Here is a 17963-nt window from a genome sequence, read left to right as displayed (position 1 = left end):
GCTCTCCTCTCCCGGAGTCCTGACTCCTGTCCCAGCCAGAGTGCTTTCGTTTGGCTCCCGGCAGGCAGCCGGCTGTTCCCGCCCGCCCTGTCCCTCCACCAACACCAGGCCTGGGAGCCAGCAGCCCTGAACTGGAGTGGCAGCCTCACCCCCTCCCTCTTTTCCCCTCCTCCTTCTCTGCTGACACCTGGCTGGGAGGGCTGCCTGGAGAGGCGGTGGCCTCAAGGCTGAGTAAGGGAGCTCTTACTCACGCTGGGATCCCTAAGGAGAGGGCTCCACAGAGGGGCCCCAGACCCAGGGCAATCCTGGGCATTTCCCCTTCCCATGTGACTCTGGGATCTTGGTGCCCACTAGGTCCCTTGCGACTGGGTACCTAGGACCCTTCACACATTCTCCTCATTGCGGAACAGGAGCTCTAACGACAGGGCCAAGGGGCACCAGAAAGTGGGCTTTTCACCACTTCCTGCCTATGCTCAACTGTGGTGTGGGGAGAAGGAATCCAGTACCCAGAGCCAGGAGGACACCGTCCTATTTGTGCTGATGCCATGGGCTGGAGGCACAACATGGGACTCACGTCACATTTCTGAACCTGAGATTTCCTCTCTTCTTTCTGAAGAATCACAGCTCCTTGTTTCTTAGTTTATCCAAAATGTCCACCTTTATTCATCTTCCTCTATCTTGGTTTCCAATGTCCCACCTCTACCCTGGTCATCCAGGGCCAAAGCCCCTTTCCTGGATCCAGAACCCTCCTCCCTCCACTCTGGGCAGGGCCGGTTTGAGAAAGGGGATCCCCAGCATCCAAACGCTTTTCTGTTCCCCCACCCCTCTGGAGCCACCTTCCACTCAGAACTGCCATGGGCCTGCCTCCCTCCCGAGTCTCAACATCTCTGGCCTGGACTGGAGCACAGGCAACTACTCTCTTTCTGGGATTCTGGAGAGAGGAAGTGGATGACTCCCCACCCACATCAGGCTGGGGTCGGGGAGTTCTCCGGAAAGAGTGACTCTCTCCTTGGGGCTTCTGAGGAAGCCAGACAGTGGGAAAGGGCGGGCAGTGAGTGAGTGCTCTGTCCAGCTGGGGGCAGAGTAAGGCTTTTTTGCCAGTCGTGCGGTGAAGGAGCCCTCAAGATCCAGGTGAGAAACCTGATTCAGGGTTCTAGTCGTGCACAGATCCAGATCGTATGAGCTCTGTCAGCCTGGTCGGCGGTTTCGGCTTCCGTTCCAAGCTGGGCACAGCTCCAGCGATCCCCGCAGAACCGCGGGACTCGAAGCGGCCAGTGTGGCTTCGGCGGAAGGGCCGCGCGTCAGAGCCGCAGAACGTGCAGGTCGTGCAGCAGGCGGTAGGGGGCAGGGCACGCAGCGGCGGGGAATGTCACCCTTGGCGCAGAGGCGGCTGAAGTACGCGAGCAGCAGCAGCGGGCCGGGGCGCGCGGAGCAGGTCCGCAGGGGCGCGGCGCGGTGATCCTGACCGCCGGCGGGGCTGGGGCAGGCGCCGCTCCACAGCAGGCAGCACGGTGCCTTGCTCTCGCGCCACCGTCCCGCGCCCCCAAGCCAGGCAGCGGGCCAGCGTGCCATGCTGCCCTCCCACAAGCCACAACACGTCGCGTCCGCCGCCCAGCGCGCCCGCAGCAGCTCAGCCACGTCCACGCGCCGCTGCGCCTCGATCCGCCCGTGCAGGAGCAGCACAGGCCTCCGGCAAGCCCCTGGGGAGCAACATGTATAGGGGGGCAGGAAGCTGCCTGCTCCACTCGGTTAATAATAGGGTTCCCCATCCCCCCACTAGTTCCTTATCTGCGCTGGGGGTGGGTACCAAGACAGCTTTAGGGTGCCTTTGGGCAATTAGATAAAGGTGCTGGCGGGAAGAGGCGTGGGCCAAAGTGCCAGGTGCAGCGGCGGGCTGGATTTCCGCCAACTAGCCTCGTGCCTAGAGACTCGGTGTGTTGAACTACCTGCAGAGGCCTTTGCCGGCTTTGGCATTCTTCCCACTAGGGGTCTGAGGCTTACCCTCCTGGGTAACAGAGCGGGGTGCAGGGCAGGGACGAGGACATGGCTTTTAGCAAGAGGGGGAGGGAGGAGGGGGGCAGTGGGCAACTAGCCTGAGATAGCAAGTCCGAATTTCCAGTTAACCCAAGTGAACTTACCTGACAGTGGGCGCCGGCGGGTGAGGACCAGAACAAGGCCAATAGGGTGGTGAAGGCCGACAGTGCCAGGATCAAGAGCCCAGGCGTCTGTGAGAGACTGAGTCAAGCAGGGTGAGGCAAGCCTGCTCTCAGGACCCAACCTCCCTCTCGCCCCTCTTCCCCCCTCCCAAGAACTCACCATCTGGACACAGAGGTGCTTCCAGGCAACTGGACTTGACTCCCATGAGGCACAGAGCCCCCACCAGTGAGTGGTACTCTCTTCCAGGGGAAGTTGCATGAGGGTGATGGAGAAGGGGAGTCCCCCTGGACAGGGAACTGAACGGAACCAGGGTTTGTGCTGATCAGCCCAGCTGGCAAAGAACAAGGTTAGAGTGAAACTAAAAAGTAATCAGGTTGACTAGGGCATCCATGAAACATGGAGGGCACAGCCCTGACAAGTAATCAGACACCACTGAGCTCCAACCTATTACACCATGCTGAGTATGGACACAAAGCACTGGGTTTTCTGATTTTTTTTTTTTCAAGAGACTCTAGAAATCAGTGTTTTTTTTTGTAGGGGGGCATGCCATGGATGTGGAGATCATAGCAGGGATCGAATCTGAACCATAGCATGACAACCAATCCTTAACCCCTAGGCCACCGGGACTCCCCAGCATCAGCTTTTAAATACAACATCTCCCAACATTTAAATGGTGGCATAAATCCAACTTTGACACCATACTAGCCAACAAACATTTTGCAGACTGGATTTGCCCATGTGCTCCTGTGGTGCAGATGCTAGGGATACATGCGAGTGGGCAGGATTCCTTACAGGACACAGCCCCTGCCTCAGAAGGAACATGAGTCTAGTGTCACTGGCCTGAGCCTGAGACTGTGGGAAAAAGAGTAGAATGACTGTCCCATCAAGGCAAATCTGGCTCTGTCTTTGCCCATGCTGTTTCCTCCTTTCTATCCCCCACCCACCCTAATCTACCAGGCTTGGGGGCAAGGGGTCCCTAGCAGAAGCCTTTCCAGGCTTACTCTAGAGGCATGATCATTCCAGATCTGGACTGCTGCACAATATACGTTATCAGCCTCATCCAGAAACATACCCAAGTACCTGCTCTGTGCAGGCCCAAGGAAAGAATAAGATGGGCACGACCAGTGGTATTTATATCTGCCTACTTCTCTATCCTGACACCTGAAGAGGCAGCTTGTCCAGTGGAGAGAGTATAGCTTGTTGAGTCAGGAGATCACAGTTAAGAACTCAGGCTTAACTATTGCCTTTGTGGTTCCTAGCTGTGAGGTCTTTGTGTGGGAGATAGGATACTGACCTCCTCAAGCCTCATACTCTCATTTGTGTATGAAAATAATAATCCTTATTTTACTGGTTACTGAGAGCATCACATGGGAGTAAGTGTGTGAACCCCTCTATAATACCGTGCAGTGTATCCATGTAGTTATAGGAGTGTTATTAACTGTGGACTCCAAGGGAATCTCTTCCTGTATTATATACTTTTCCTCTATCTCCAGGGCCTCATACAGAATGGGAACATAGTAAGCCCTCTCTAAAGGCATGTTGCATGGGGTAGAACCGACTGGACCTGTCTACAGCAGGGGGTGGTTTCACCCTGTCTCCATCCTTTGGGAACACCCTCCACCCACTAGCCCTAACCAGCCTGTCCCAGACCCCATTCTCCAGGCAGCCGTGAATAGGTGCAGATGCAGTGGTTCTCAACTCATGGTTAACTCGATGAAGGTCGTCTTTTCCCAGCTCACGGAAATAAATGAGTCCGTGATTTAGCTCTCAGTCTGAGGTTATTCCACATGTCTTTGTCTCAAATCTTAACATGGCCTTGTCTTAAACTTTAAGCATTTGCTATCACCTGTCTGCCTGGGAGCCCTCATAGAATACAGCACAAATAACAACTGCATATGAGTAGAAAGAACTGAAGAGTTGCCATGCTTAGTCAGCTTGTCTGTGGTTTGCGGATATGTTTGATTGTGGTTTTATGTCAGATACACAGAAGAGTCTGCTAGTCAATCTTTTTTTTTTTTTTAACTTTTTGGAGTCAAACCTGAGGCATATGGAAGTTCCCAGGCTAAGGGTCAAATTGGAGCTAAAGCTGCTGGCCTACGCCACAGCCACAGTCATGTGAGACCTGAGCCGATTCTGTGACCTACAATGCAGCTCACAGCAACACTGAATCCCAACCCACTGAGCAATGCCAGGGATCGAACCTGCATCCTCATGGATACTAGATGGATTCATTTCTGCTGCGCCACAACTGGAACTCCTCAAACCATTTTAGTTCATACAGTAGAGTTAAATCTGTCAGTGGTTTACAGTATTCTGTAAACAGCACTTCAGCTTCTAGGGCTCTGCTCCCAAAGATAGAAACTTCTGCCAGATGCCTTGTGGAGGCAGGCAGGAGAGTAGCAGGAGAGGATAGCAGGGTTCAGTAGAGGCATCAGTATAACATGTGGCGGCAGTCTGAGTGGGCCAGAGAGCAGAGAGGGCCAATCTCTTGCCTCTATTTATCCCTGCAGGTTCAGAAATGAAAAAGATTATAAACTGTTCCATCAAAGACCCCACTGACTGGCAGAGGAGGCAGCTGAACAAAGGCTGATCACGTAAATAAATAACCAGATGACATAGGTCAGAGATTTGCTTGCCTCCACCTGCTGTGCTCTCGTCAACAGGTCTGAGTGGGGGCCGAGCCCTGGCCAGGCCATACCTGGCTAACGCTGTACACAGGGGGCACCACGCTGTCCTGCTCCGAGCCTGGGTGGCTCCAGGCAGCACTGAAGGTGGCATGCATCCTTGAGGAGAAGTGAAGGACCAGCTGCTGCGCCTGGGTATCCATACTCACGTTCCAGGAAGGGGCTGCCAGGAGAGAGAAAGGCCATGACGTGAGAGACACGCCTGTGGGAGTGATAGGAGCCGGGTTGCAGACAGAGAACTTAGGGCAAGGATAGAATCTGGCCTGGTTACCGTTGGCTGGGGGTCCCAGCCAGGGTCACTTATTGGCTCACCGAATATCTGGTGGGGGCATTCAACGTGGCTGCTGTTTCCAAAGGAGAACTGAGAAATCCAAGGATGGCAGGCAGGTCAGCAAGCTCAGGCACCATGCATAGCCCTCCCGACCCCTGCTGCCCACACTTGTACCTTGAAGCAGAGCTGGGGGTGCAAGTCCACCTGTTCCAAGATGTACCACTGTGGGAGAAGGAATTAAGGAGCAGGGCCCCGGGCCCCAGCTCTGCCCACCCAGGTCCTGGGAGGTCTGTCTCACCCCTCCGACTCTCGAGCCGTGCGTTGGGAGGTCTTCGCAGAGGTATGCCAGCCTTCTCTGGCAGAGGGAGCCTCTAGCTTCAGTGGGCAACGCAGTGTCGGGCCATGACCATCTGCTGTGCTGGCTGTAGTCAGTAAGTTCACTGACTCCAGAAGTCCGAGCTGTCTGGGTAGCAGCAGGGCAGAGAGTGAGGCCCAGGGAGACCTCGGCCCTATCCCCAGGACATTAGGAGGTGACATTTGTGAAGATGCTCGGCACAGTCCTGGGCTGCTTAGGTGCCTGATAAATGAACATGGCTCCCCAGCCCTCCTTTTACCTCTTCTATCCAGCTGTCTCCTTTCCTTCCCGCACTTCCATCTGGCCAGCTCCCAGCTGCTTCCCAAACTTGAAATCTTCATATCTTGCCTTAGGTTTCTCTCAGAACTAGGAATGCCTCCCTCCCACTCTCCTTTCTTTTTTCTTTTTAATTAATTTAATTTAATTTTTTTTTTTTGTCTTTTTGTCTTTTTGCCATTTCTCTGGCCACTCCCGCGGCATATGGAGTTCCCAGGCTAGGGGTTGAATCGGAGCTGTAGCCGCCAGCCTACGTCAGAGCCACAGCACGTGGGATCCAAGCCGTGTCTGCAACCTACACCACAGCTCATGGCAACGCCGGATCCTTAACCCACTGAGCAAGGGCAGGGACCGAACCGCAACCTCATGGTTCCTAGTCGGATTCGTCAACCATTGCGCCACGACGGGAAACTCCCCCGCTCTCCTTTCTTAAATCCTGCCCATTTTCTGAGGTCAGGAGGACACATCACCTCCTCCAGAGAGCTTCTCTGCTCAAAACAGCCTTCAAGGGCTTCTTCTGCCCCAAGTTTCATGCCCTACAGCCTAGTTCCTAAGTACAACCCTGCTTGGGCCACAGGCTGCTTTGTGCTCTTCATTTGCCATGTTTGAGCGTCCTGTCTCTTCAACTTGGGCACAACAACAGGCATAGATGTCACCAACCACTTTCACATATGACAGTGAATTCAAGCCTCATAAGGAGTTGGAAAAGTGAAGCAGCACAAGTATCATTATTTTATAGATGAGGAAAGTGAGGCTCAGAGAATATGAAGTGGCACGGCTGTGTTGTGAGCCCCATCTTCTGGCCCGTCCTCTTAGTACAACCACTTCCTAGGTTTCGTATTTTGAAACCACCCACAGTGCATAGTACAATGTTCAATACTGTGACTTATTGGCAAGCTGATCGGTAGACATGGTGGCCCAAGACCATCCCCCATTGACTCCAGAGAAAGTGCCTGCATGCCTTTTGGGGATTTCCTCCAACAAAGGTGTGGAGTGTGTGTGTGTGAGAGAGAGACAGGAGACAGAGAGACAGAGACAGAGGACATGCACAGAAAGAGGCTGTGCATGCAATGTCACATAAGCGCACTCACAGGCTTCAGGCCAGTTCTGGAAGGGACATTTTTTACGCCTCACGGTGTCTTCTTGCAGATAGGATGCCTGCAGGGGACGGGGAATGGGGAAGGAGGGTCAGAGGAATGGCTTGTCCTATATCATCCAGACTAGAACTCGTTCTGGCTTGACTGTGGCCAGAGGCAAGCTGCCTAAGCTGGCAGAGCACCAAGGAGGGGGAGCAGTGTGGGTGTGGGCAAAGGTGGGTTGTATGTGGCCTCGGGGAGGAATTCCAGAGTGTAGGAGTAAGATCAGTGACTGACAGGCAGAGTCCCCTTCTCCTGGAGAGGAGAACCCATCCCCAGAAAGACGTGAATTGTGAGGTCCACATTCCCTCAACTTTTGCCTTCTCTTGCCTCCATTTTCAGTGATCCCCAAGGTGCCAAAGCCTTCCCCCGCCATCCCCCAGACTTCCCAACACCCACTGGTTGTCCCCCAGGCAGGTGATCCTTGCTCCAGCCTCTGCCTGCTCCTCTTGGGTGACCAGGCCCCTGCCTTTCCTGTCTAGTCCATGGAGTCTTTTTTTTTTTTTTTTTTTTTTTTTTGTCTTTTTTGTCTTTTTGTCTTTGTTGTTGTTGTTGCTATTTCTTGGCCGTTCCCACGGCATATGGAGGTTCCCAGGCTAGGGTTGAATCGAGCTGTAGCCACCGGCCTACGCCACAGCCACAGCAACGCAGGACCCGAGCCGCGTCTGCAACCTACACCACAGCTCACGGCAACGCCGGATCTTAACCCACTGAGCAAGGGCAGGGACTGAACCGCAAACTTCATGGTTCCTAGTCGGATTCGTTAACCACTGCGCCACGACGGGAACTCCCCAATGGAGTCTTAATGCTAGGCACCGGAGCCTTGTAAGGAGAGGAGGAAGATGGCCATGCAGGACTAGTGTGGATGACACTGGGGCATAAGGAACCTTGTGGTGACCACGTGTCCCATCGCAACGGCTCAGAACACACAGTAAAGGCAGATATCTATTCTTCCTCTGTGGGCTGAGGCCGGGTCTTGACAAGGGGAGCTGGATTTGGCTGGGGCTGAGGTTGGAATCGCCCCCAAGAATGTCCCATGGTCAGCAGGACCCCTCCATCCCTGAACTAGTGTGTGGCTCACAGGCAAGCTGGCACCAATCTTCCCAAGCATCTTGTTCACATTTAGGCCTTTAAATCATGACTTACTGGGGGTACGCTTGACCAACTGTGCTATCTGGGTGGCCTAGGTGTGGAGCCACGGACAACCCACACTTTTCCCCCTCCTCACCTCAATGCACAGACAGGGCAGAAGGAATTCATATGGCAGGTCTACAGTGTGGCCCCCAGACAAATCTTCTGTGGACAAAGCAGCAAAGGGAGAGAAGAGATGCCTGAGAAAGAGCAGAGGCACCCTGGACACAGGCAAGAGGAAGCTGGGACCTTGGCCAACATGCCCAATTTTCCTCTTGTCTGAGACTTGCTTCTTTTACTGACAAATTTCCCCTCGGGGGGTCTCTGCTCTGTAGTCTTACCATCTGCTCTGGATGTCTCAGTATGTGGGAGAGGGAGGGAGGAGGAGACAGGGTAAGGAATAACATTTATTGAGCCTCTATGTATGCCAGGTAGGGTGCTAGGTGCTAGAAGCACCAACTCAATTAATGAAATGCTAGCATCACAGTAATTTGGAGGCATGATGATCATTTTAAATGAAGAGAGCTGAGGGACCCAAGGGTACAGCATCGGTCCCTGCACATGGTACCAACTCCATACAAGGGTATCCATGATAAGGGGAGGTTGCAGTGAGGTGTCAGGGCCTGGGCTGGGAGAATGGGGGACACCTCATTCTCCGAAGAGCAGTAACAAAAGGGAGGGAGGTGGAAGGGTACCAAGACAGATGTGACCACTTTGTTATTTTCTCAGGGAGAACAGCTTTTTGGGGACTGAAAAGCCCTCTTAACACAAGCTGAATCTCACTGAGGGTCCTCTCATTAAGGGTAAGTGCCACATTCATTTCTCCACTAGGTGTTCACAGTTGCCCCAGGTCTCTGCTACCCTTTCACTTCCTCTCTTGCCAGGTGACACAGCCCCTGTATTCTCCGTCTAGTCAAGGAAGTCTTTTTTTTTTTTTTTTTTTTTGGTCTTTTTGCCTTTTCTAGGGCCGCTCCCTTGGCATATGGAGGTTCCTAGGCTAGGGGTCGAATAGGAGCTGCAGCCGCCAGCCTATGCCAGAGCCACAGCAACACGGGATCCAAGCTGCGTCTGCAACCTACACCATAGCTCACAGCAACGCTGGATCCTTAACCCACTAAGAAAGGCCTGAGATCAAACCCGCAACCTCGTGTTCCTAGTCGGTTTCGCTTCCTCTGAGCCACAAAGAGAACTCCTGATTGGCTTTTACAGGCAGACGGCACTCCATACCTGGGCATCAAAGGGAGGGCTCAGTTCTTCACACTCCAGTGCCCACTGGTGCAAAGACGCACACTGACCTCAGGGCCTGGAGGAACGGTCACTTGAATAGTCCGTGCCTCGGGCAGCAAGTCAAAGGAGAACTCAGGCCCTGGGGAGAAGGGGGACCTGGTAGCCTTGTCTCTTGACCTCAGCACAGGCACCACTATTTCACCGCCCCATTTCCGGTCACACGATATGCCTACCTCCAGACCTTCGTGAGCCGAGGCTAGAGAGACCTGCCCCTGCCTCTGGATCAGTGGGCTGGGTTCTTTTGGAGCGCAACCCCCTTGAGGAGGTGTCTGGGAGAGGATGGAGATGCAATGGCCATTCTCGGACAGGCAACGGCGGCGGCTAAGCAGCAGCTTCCTCTGCAGGCAGAGAGCAAGGTTGGCCTCAGGCCAGGAGTCAGAATCTGGTTTCTTCCTGTCTCTGGAATCTGAGGCACCACGGGTGAGTGGCTCAACCTTTAATCCTCAGTGTCCTTAACTGTGTAATGGACCAAGTAGTCTACTTCATTTCCATACTTTTCCTCTCTGGTGGAGCTAGACAACAGAATGAGAGGCCTGAAAGGGACGGGCTGTGGGGTGAAGGGCAGGGCAAGAACTGGTAGGGAGGGTACCTGAGCAGATGCTGGTGTCCTGTGTTTCCTGCAGATGTGGAACTTGTAATATTTTTTGGATTTCTGCACCAGGAGGTGGAACCAGCCCCTCTGAAGACCTGCACAGGGAATGACACATTTACCATCCGGCCCCTCCCTACCTGAGATGTGACCTGGTATTGGATAGTCAGTCATTTTATTCTATTTTATTTTATTTACTTTAGGTAGTCATTTGAATTTTTATTTATTTATTTGCTTTTTAGGGCCGCACTCACGGCATATAGAAGTTCCCAGGCTAGGAGTTGAATCGGAGCTACAGCTTCTGGCCACAGCCACAGCCATAGCATGTAGGATCCAAACTGCGTCAGTGACCTACGCCACAGCTCACAGCAATACTGGATCCCTGACCCATGAGCAAGGCCAGGGATCAAACCTGAATCCTCATGGATACTAGTTGGATTCATTTCCACTGGACCATTACAGGAACTCCTTCCTAGACAGTCATTTTAGATCAGGGAGGTAAATAATCTTAAACTTCTTCAGTCCTAAAATGTATAATGCAATCAAAGAGGAGTAATTCTTTTTTCTTTTTCGGGCTGCACCTGCAGCATATGGGATTTCCCAGTCTAGGAGTTGAAGTAGAGCTGCAGCCACCAGCCTGTGCCACAACCACAGCAAAGCCAGATCCGAGCCGTGTCTGCAACCTACACCACAGCTTGCGGCAATGCCAGATCCTTAACCCACTGAGTGAGGTCAGGGATCAAACCTGCATCCTCACGGACGCTATGTCAGGTTCTTACTCCACTGAGCCACAAGGGGAACTCTGAGGAGTAATTTCTTATAGTGAAAAAGCTATATATATTAATCCTACACACACACACACACACACACACACACACACACACGGATGTTTGTGGTAGAATTATCTATAATGATGAAAAATTAGAAAATCGTTCTTTTTTTTTTTTTTTTTTTTTTTTTGTCTTTTTGCCTTTTCTAAGGCCACTCCCGTGGCATATGGAGGTTCCCAGGCTAGGGGTTGAATCGGAGCTGTAGCTGCTGGCCTACACCAGAGACACAGCAACGCGGGATCCGAGCCGCGTCTGCAACCTACACCACAGCTCACGGCAACGCGGATCCTTAACCCACTAAGAAAGGCCAGAGATCGAACCCGCAACCTCATGGTTCCTAGTCAGATTCATTGACCACTGAGCCACGATGGGAACTCCAGAAACTGTTTGTTCTTAAGCAGTGTACGGGCATTTAGTATGTCCCAGGCACTTAATTAAGCAATGAAAATATAGAGTTGAATAAGACAGAACTTACTTCACAAATGGAAGCTATACTAGTAAATTCATAGAACTAAAACATTTTAATCCCAAGAACTTGTACCAGCTGAAAGGAAAAACACCTTCACAAAATGATACAAATGAACTCATGAACAGCAATCATGGTTTGCTATTTTAGGATGGTCTAAGTCTCTGCTGAGGATGGCAGCTAGACAAACATCTGTCCCACTTGCCTCAGTCTAGGCCCTCTCCAAATGCCTCCAATTCACATCTCCACCAAGAATGGCCCAAATGCATGTTTTTCATACCTGAGGACCTGCAACAGATACAGGCACCAACAGCTGGGGTAGTGACACAGCGAGCACACCAAGGCTTTGGGGAGAGGGGGAGGGCCACTGGGTATGGCGAGGAATCTGGGTAGACACCCTGTGAAAGATGAAAGAAGTCAAATGGTAGGGTCCCAGGAGGTCCCTCCTGCCACAGACAAGATGAACTTGACGCAGAGCTCTGCCTCTTACATCCTGCCAAGTAACTTGGGGCGAGTTACAGACCTCTCTTTGCCTCAGCTTCCTCATTCAAAAAGTGGGGCTGTGTCAAGATCAAGTAAGATAACATGTGGGAAATGCCTGTGAAGTAGAATGTGCCATGAAATAAGAAGGATCGTTGTTATATTACCGATGTGGTGAGTGAGATTCACCCTGGCTCTCATTTAATCCACCCCACAGCTCAGGGGCAACAGTTTTCATTGTATAATCATTTCTTTACTTTCTTTTTCTCTTTTTTTGTTTTTTGAGGGCTGCATCTGTGGCATATGGAAGTTCCCAGCATAGGGTTGAACTGGAGCTGCAACTGCTGGCCTACACCGCAGCCACAGCCACACCAGATCTGAGCGAGTCTGCAACCTACCCCACAGCTCACTGCAAAGCCAGATCCTTAACCCGCTGAGCGAGGCCAGGGATACAACTGCATCTCATGGATCCTCGTCTGGTTTGTTACTGCTGAGCCATAACGGGAACTCCTGTGTAATCATTTCTACTGTGCTGCTATACCCCTCAGAAACTGTGTACTGCCTGAAGCTACACACAGAGAATGCAGCAGAATTATAATGCAAACCTAGGCTCGTCCTGATTCTAACCCCTGTGCTTTTTCCTTGATATTATGCTACGTCCCAGGTTGAGAACCAAAAATTAGAATGGAAGAACAGGGAAAAAGGAGCAGGGCAGGGAATGAGACTCACCAGCGAAACTGTCATCCTGAAGGCACAGGGCCCAGTAGGGAAAGAAAGGACAGAAGTATAATTAGTAGGGTTTCCCAGAAGGAGCATTCTCCCTGGGGTCTTTGGCTCACATCACCTAATTCTGAAGCCCGTGAGCTAACAACCATTCATTCATTCAGGCTCTTTCCTTTCCAGCCCCACCCTGCCAAGCCCTCAGCGGTAAGGACCTCGGCCTATCCCTCCAAGACCGTGTAGAGGACATACTGAGGCTGCCATCAGAGCACGGGGACTCAGATGGTAGGAAAAGACAGGCAAGAGAGTGGGGAGCTTTACCAGTCTGTGCCAGCCGGGTGTTCCGCCCACCAGCGGCAGGCGCACCTTACCATGTGGGAACCAGCAGACAGTAGGTGCTCCGGCGGGAAAGGAAGAGCAGGCAAGCCCAGCAGAGACAAGGAGGCCAGTGAGCAGTAGGAGGAGAGGCAGGAGCAGGGCTGCCAGTCCGGGGCTCCCCATGGGCTTCCGTGGGGTCAGGGCGCCCAGAACATGGCTGCACAGCCTGTAGGTGGGCAGCAGGGCCTTGCTGTGCAGCTGAGGGGAGCACAATGCCAGCAGGAGCCCTCGCCTCAGTCTGCTCCTGCCCCGCCCTGCCCCAAAGCTCCTCCTCAATCCCAACCAGCCAGCCAGGCCACATTCCTTCTCCTCCCAGTGAAGGGACTGTGGGGACACCTGCCCCCCAGAAAACCCTACTTCCCCTCCCTGGATGGCAAGGGGCTCTTGCCCTGGCAGAGAAGTAACAGGAAAGAGGCCTGGCACAAGGTTAGGGGGATGGATGGTGGGCTGTACCCATTTCTTAACCCCTCCTACTCTGGCAACATCCTGCAGATAGGAGCAACCCTTCACATACTCCTGGACTTGAGCTTCCCATGGACACATGCTTCATTCTCTCATTCAGAGGACTAACAAAGCGATTAAGCACTACTCTGCACTGGGTGCTAGAGATGGATGTGACAGAGGCACCATTTAGAGTTGGGCAGAAAAGCACCACAGGATGCACATAAGCCTCACAAGTCCCCATCTACATCCTGGCTCCCACCTCGCTAACTCTCCAGACTGTGGCCTAGCCTTCTCTACCAACTGGCCAGTTCCAGCTCCTCTGTCAAAGGGCCTCCAGCTTCAAGGATCTACTATCAGTACCATCTGCTCAGGACGCCCCAAGCTCATAGCTGAGCCCTAGAGCTGAGGGAGGGGGCCCCATGCACTGACCTGGTTTCTGTGGTTTCCGATGCTGACAAGGCACCATTCTCTGTGGGGACCCTCCCCATCATCCCACAGCTTCCTCCTGCTCAGGGAGCATTTGAAGCTGCTTCAGCCCTCACCTTGGTGACACACACAGTAGAAAGAAAGTTTGGGGCACACCTACTGGCTGAAGGCATCTTGAGACTGTTATTATCTCTCTGTACCTTTCAACAGCCTGACCATAGCCATCTGCAGGCCAATTCTAGATCCTAAGTCTTGAGGTCCACTGTCTGAAGACCCCATTGTAGCCACTGTCCTACAAATACCTGAAGCTTTTGAGCTCTTTAGAAGGACCTTTCTTATTCTTTGTTTCTCCAATGCCTAGTAGTGGATGTCATGAAATAGGTGCTTTGAGCTTTAGTAAATGTAAATTAGGATACATTTTATCTGAGTAGCAGTTTATTCATTTCATATACTTCATAAGCACTTTCATATTTGATCCTTCTAACCACCTTATGAAACAGGTAAGTGAAAATTATTCATTTCACAAAAAGAAATAAGGAAACAGAAGGGATTATGCTTTGGTCAAGGTCTCTAGCCAAGAAGTTCCAATTCTACCAGCCTCTCATAGTCCATCTATCATCCTGATGGACCTTCCTCCCACTGCTCCATCCCAGAGGCTCCTGGGAACTCCAAAGGGCCTGCTGATACAGTTCTGTCTTTTGGCCTTGGAGTGTTAGAGTGCATCACTGCAAATAAATCAGTACACACAGACCAGTAGCCTCTCTGGAGTGCTGGCGCATTTCAATCCCCAGCCCGCACAGTGGGTTAAGGATCTGGAGTTTGGAGTTTCCATTGTGGCTCAGTGGTAAGAATCCGACTAGTATCCATGAGGATGAGGGTTCGATCCCTCAGTGGGTTAATGATCTGGTAGTGCCACGAGCTGCAATGTAGGCAGCAGATGCTGCTTGGATCCAATGTTGCTGTGGCTGTAGCATAGGCCACAGTTGAAGCTCCAATTCAATCCCTAGCCTGGAAACTTCCATATGCTGCAGGCATGACCCTAAAAAGGAAAGAAGGGAAAAAAAAAGGATCTGGTGTTGCCACAGCTGCATCGTAAGTCACAACTGTGGCTTGGATCTGATCCCTGGCTTGAGAACTCCATATGTTGCAGAACGGTCAAAAAAAAAAAAAAAAAAAAAAAAAGAAAAAAAGAAAAAAGAAAAAGAAAGGAAAATCAATACAATGTGAAAGGAGAAAAAGGTGGTCTGGCTATTTAGGGATAAGTCTAAGTCTTACCCTAAATTTTCACTTAATTCACAGTGGTTTAGATCTATACAGATAACGTGTTTCTTTCTTTCTTTCTTTTTTTTTTGCAGCACATGGAAATTTCCAGGCTAGGGGTTGAATCGGAGCTACAGCTGCTGGCCTACGCACAAGCCATAGCAACACAGGATCTGAGCCACATCTGTGACCTATACCACAGCTCACAGCAACGCCAGATCCTTAACCCACTGAGCAAGGCCAGGGATCGAACCCAAATCCTCATGGATCCTAGTCAGTTTCATTAACTGCTGAGCCACGAAGGAACTCCTTACACAGATAATGTGTTTCTAATGCTGGGGTCACAAAGTAAGAAAGTTGGCTCGAACCCTTTTCTTTTTTGACTTCTCTCATCCCTCTCTCTCTCTCTCTCTTTTTTTTTTTTTTTTTGCTTTTCAGAGCCACATCCGAGGCACATGGAAGTTCCAGGCTAGGGGCTGAATTGGAGCTGCAGGTGTGGCTGATGCTACATGCAGAGCAACACTGGATCTGAGCTACATCACCACTCTCAGCACCTATGGATCGCTAACCCCCAGAGAGAGACCAGGAGTGAATCTGCATCCTCATGGAATACTGTAGGGTCATTACTGCTGACCACAACAGGAATTCCAAACCCTTTTATCTTCTGATCTGATTCTCACAGTGAAACATTTGGTTACTTGCTCCTTGACCCTGGGTAAGTTTTGGTAGGAAAAGCAGAAAAGAAGAGACTCATACACACATTAAAAAAGAAAAAAAAAAAGAATAGAAAGGAAAAAAACACAGAGAAAAGGAAGGCAGGAAGAACACAGAAAAGGAGGTCTGTGTTTTATTTACTGTTTTGCTGTTTTTGTTTCTAATCGTATAGCCATTGCAAAAAGGATGTAAAATAAAAAGCATAGTGGGCAAATTCCAGGACACCCTGGGAGAGGGCGAGGGGTCAGATCAACATTTGCTAAACTCCTACTGTCAGGTTCTGGACCATATGCTTTGTTCACATTATCTCATATTATGGATACTATAACCCTTGATCAGTCTTACTAAACCATTTTACAGACTAGGAAACACTGGTTGGATTAAGAAACTTGTCCAAACACAAAATGGACAGCTGGGATTCACCACCATATCTTTCTAGGTCTTTCTGTCCAAAACAAATTGCTTGTGGAGATCTGTGATTTCTGGGCCCTGCAGTCTACAGAAGTACTAGATTGAATGACATGATGAGTTGGTAGGGTTAACAATGTGGAGGAAGAAATCCTAAGAGTTGAAAGAACAAAGGACAGCAGGTCTTACGGGAGTAGTTATGGGTGATTGGACTTCTAGGAGAGTAGGGATTGTTTGTCAAGTGTCAACAAGGGAGGAGTACTTTTGTGGCTGGAATAGGAGGTGGCCAACTGGAGTAAAGGCAACAGAGGTGAGTGGGAAGCCTGCAGCACAGAGGCCCTGTCCTGTTGGAAGGTGGCCAAGGCCTGTCTTACCCATGGTTTGTGTCTGAATGAGCCAACCCAGACTTCATGCTCCAATAACCTCCATTTGGGGACGAAGCCAGGACTTCAGGAGGTTTTGGCAGGCCCCTGTGCATGCTCAGATACACAATACACCATGGGGCCTTGGGCAGCCATTTTCCTGGACAAGCCTTACCCATGAAGGGACTCTGGTCAGACAATGCAGTGCACCTCCAGGTTGTTCCTATAATGGCAGATTCCTGAGGTCTGTTGGGGCAACTGTGCCTACTGTCAGGGCACCTGGGCAAGAAAGTCCAACTGATTAGACAATGAAAACCAAGACACAAGTCCCTTTCTTACTCCTATTCTTCCAGAAGGGATCAACCTCCACAACAGAGGAGAGAAATTATGCTTAATAAAAGGGACTCTCAGTTGATAGGAGAACACCAGCAGTGCTCATTAAGAGAAGGGATTTTTTTTTTTTTTAATATATGGTGTGCTGTAACTTAGGTAATGTTTTCCACGAGTCTACATATCTTTTTTTTTTTTTCCGGCTGTGCTCACAGTATGCAGGAGGTCCTGAGCCAGGGATTGAACCCCATGCCATAGTAGTGACCCAAGACACAGCAGTGACAACACCGGAACCTTAACCCACTAGGCCACCAAAGAGTTCCAAGGGAAAGAATTTGATATGTACTAAGCACCTATACCTTTTATATATAGTATTTAATTTATCCTCACAACAACTTGGGTGGTAGCCACTATGATCTCTCTAAGTTCCATCATAAAACAGAGGTTTAAGTATCTTGCTCAAGGCAAAAGGTAGCAAAACACTTTAAAGACGTCCAACCTGAGCCATTCTTTTTTTTTTTTTTTTTTTTTGTCTTTTTGCCATTTCTTGGGCCACTCCTGCGGCATATGGAGGTTCCCAGGCTAGGGGTCCATCGGAGCCGTAGCCACCGGCCTACGCCAGAGCCACAGCAATGCGGGATCCGAGCCACGTCTGCAACCTACACCACAGCTCACAGCAACGCCATGAGCAAGAGCAGGGACTGAACCCTCAACCTCATGGTTCCTAGTCGGATTCGTTAACCACTGCGCCACGCGGGAACTCCCCTGAGTCATTCTAATATTAGAAACTATGTCCTATACACTATACCACACTGCTTTTCTCATAGATTAGATGGCTCACTAAGGGTTCTTCCAATGCATACACCCTCCAGCTCTGTAACATCAGGGAATAATAACCATTCCTCACATATATATAATGTTACATGTTGTTTTGGTTTCCTTTTTGTCTTTTTAGGGCCACACCCGTGGCATATGGAGTGTGGCCCTAAAAGGCTAGGAGTCGAATTGGAGCTGTAGCCACTGGCCTACACTACAGCCACAGCAATGCCAGATCCGAGCCATGTCTGCAACCTACACTGCAGCTGGGGTCAGGGATCGAACCCACGTCCTCGTGGAACTAGTCAGGTTCATTACTGCTGACCACAACAGCACTCTAGTGTTAGACTGTCTTTAAAGCACCTTCACAAGACTTGACCTTATTTAATCTTCAGAACAATCCTGTGAATTAGGCAGGGCTGATCTTGTACTTGACCTGTATT

General features: G+C 50.8%; 1 protein-coding gene across 1 annotated transcript; it reads right to left on the bottom strand.

The window, feature by feature from the left end:
• On the bottom strand, window positions 1189-14664 carry IL17RE (interleukin 17 receptor E). The gene is given in 19 exon segments (XM_021069808.1): window positions 1189-1503; window positions 1505-1573; window positions 1639-1700; window positions 2139-2180; window positions 2183-2225; window positions 2317-2453; window positions 4819-5004; window positions 5154-5202; window positions 5287-5335; window positions 5411-5575; window positions 6624-6901; window positions 8108-8175; window positions 9231-9287; window positions 9290-9376; window positions 9471-9578; window positions 9581-9635; window positions 9887-10066; window positions 11463-11470; window positions 12589-14664. Coding segments are annotated over 19 exon segments (2673 nt in total). The 5' UTR covers window positions 13304-14664.

Source organism: Sus scrofa, chromosome 13 (assembly GCF_000003025.6).
Source record: "Sus scrofa isolate TJ Tabasco breed Duroc chromosome 13, Sscrofa11.1, whole genome shotgun sequence".
Classification (NCBI taxonomy): domain Eukaryota; kingdom Metazoa; phylum Chordata; class Mammalia; order Artiodactyla; family Suidae; genus Sus; species Sus scrofa.
Note: the sequence above shows the minus strand (reverse complement) of the source record. Positions and strands in the feature narration are given on the sequence as shown.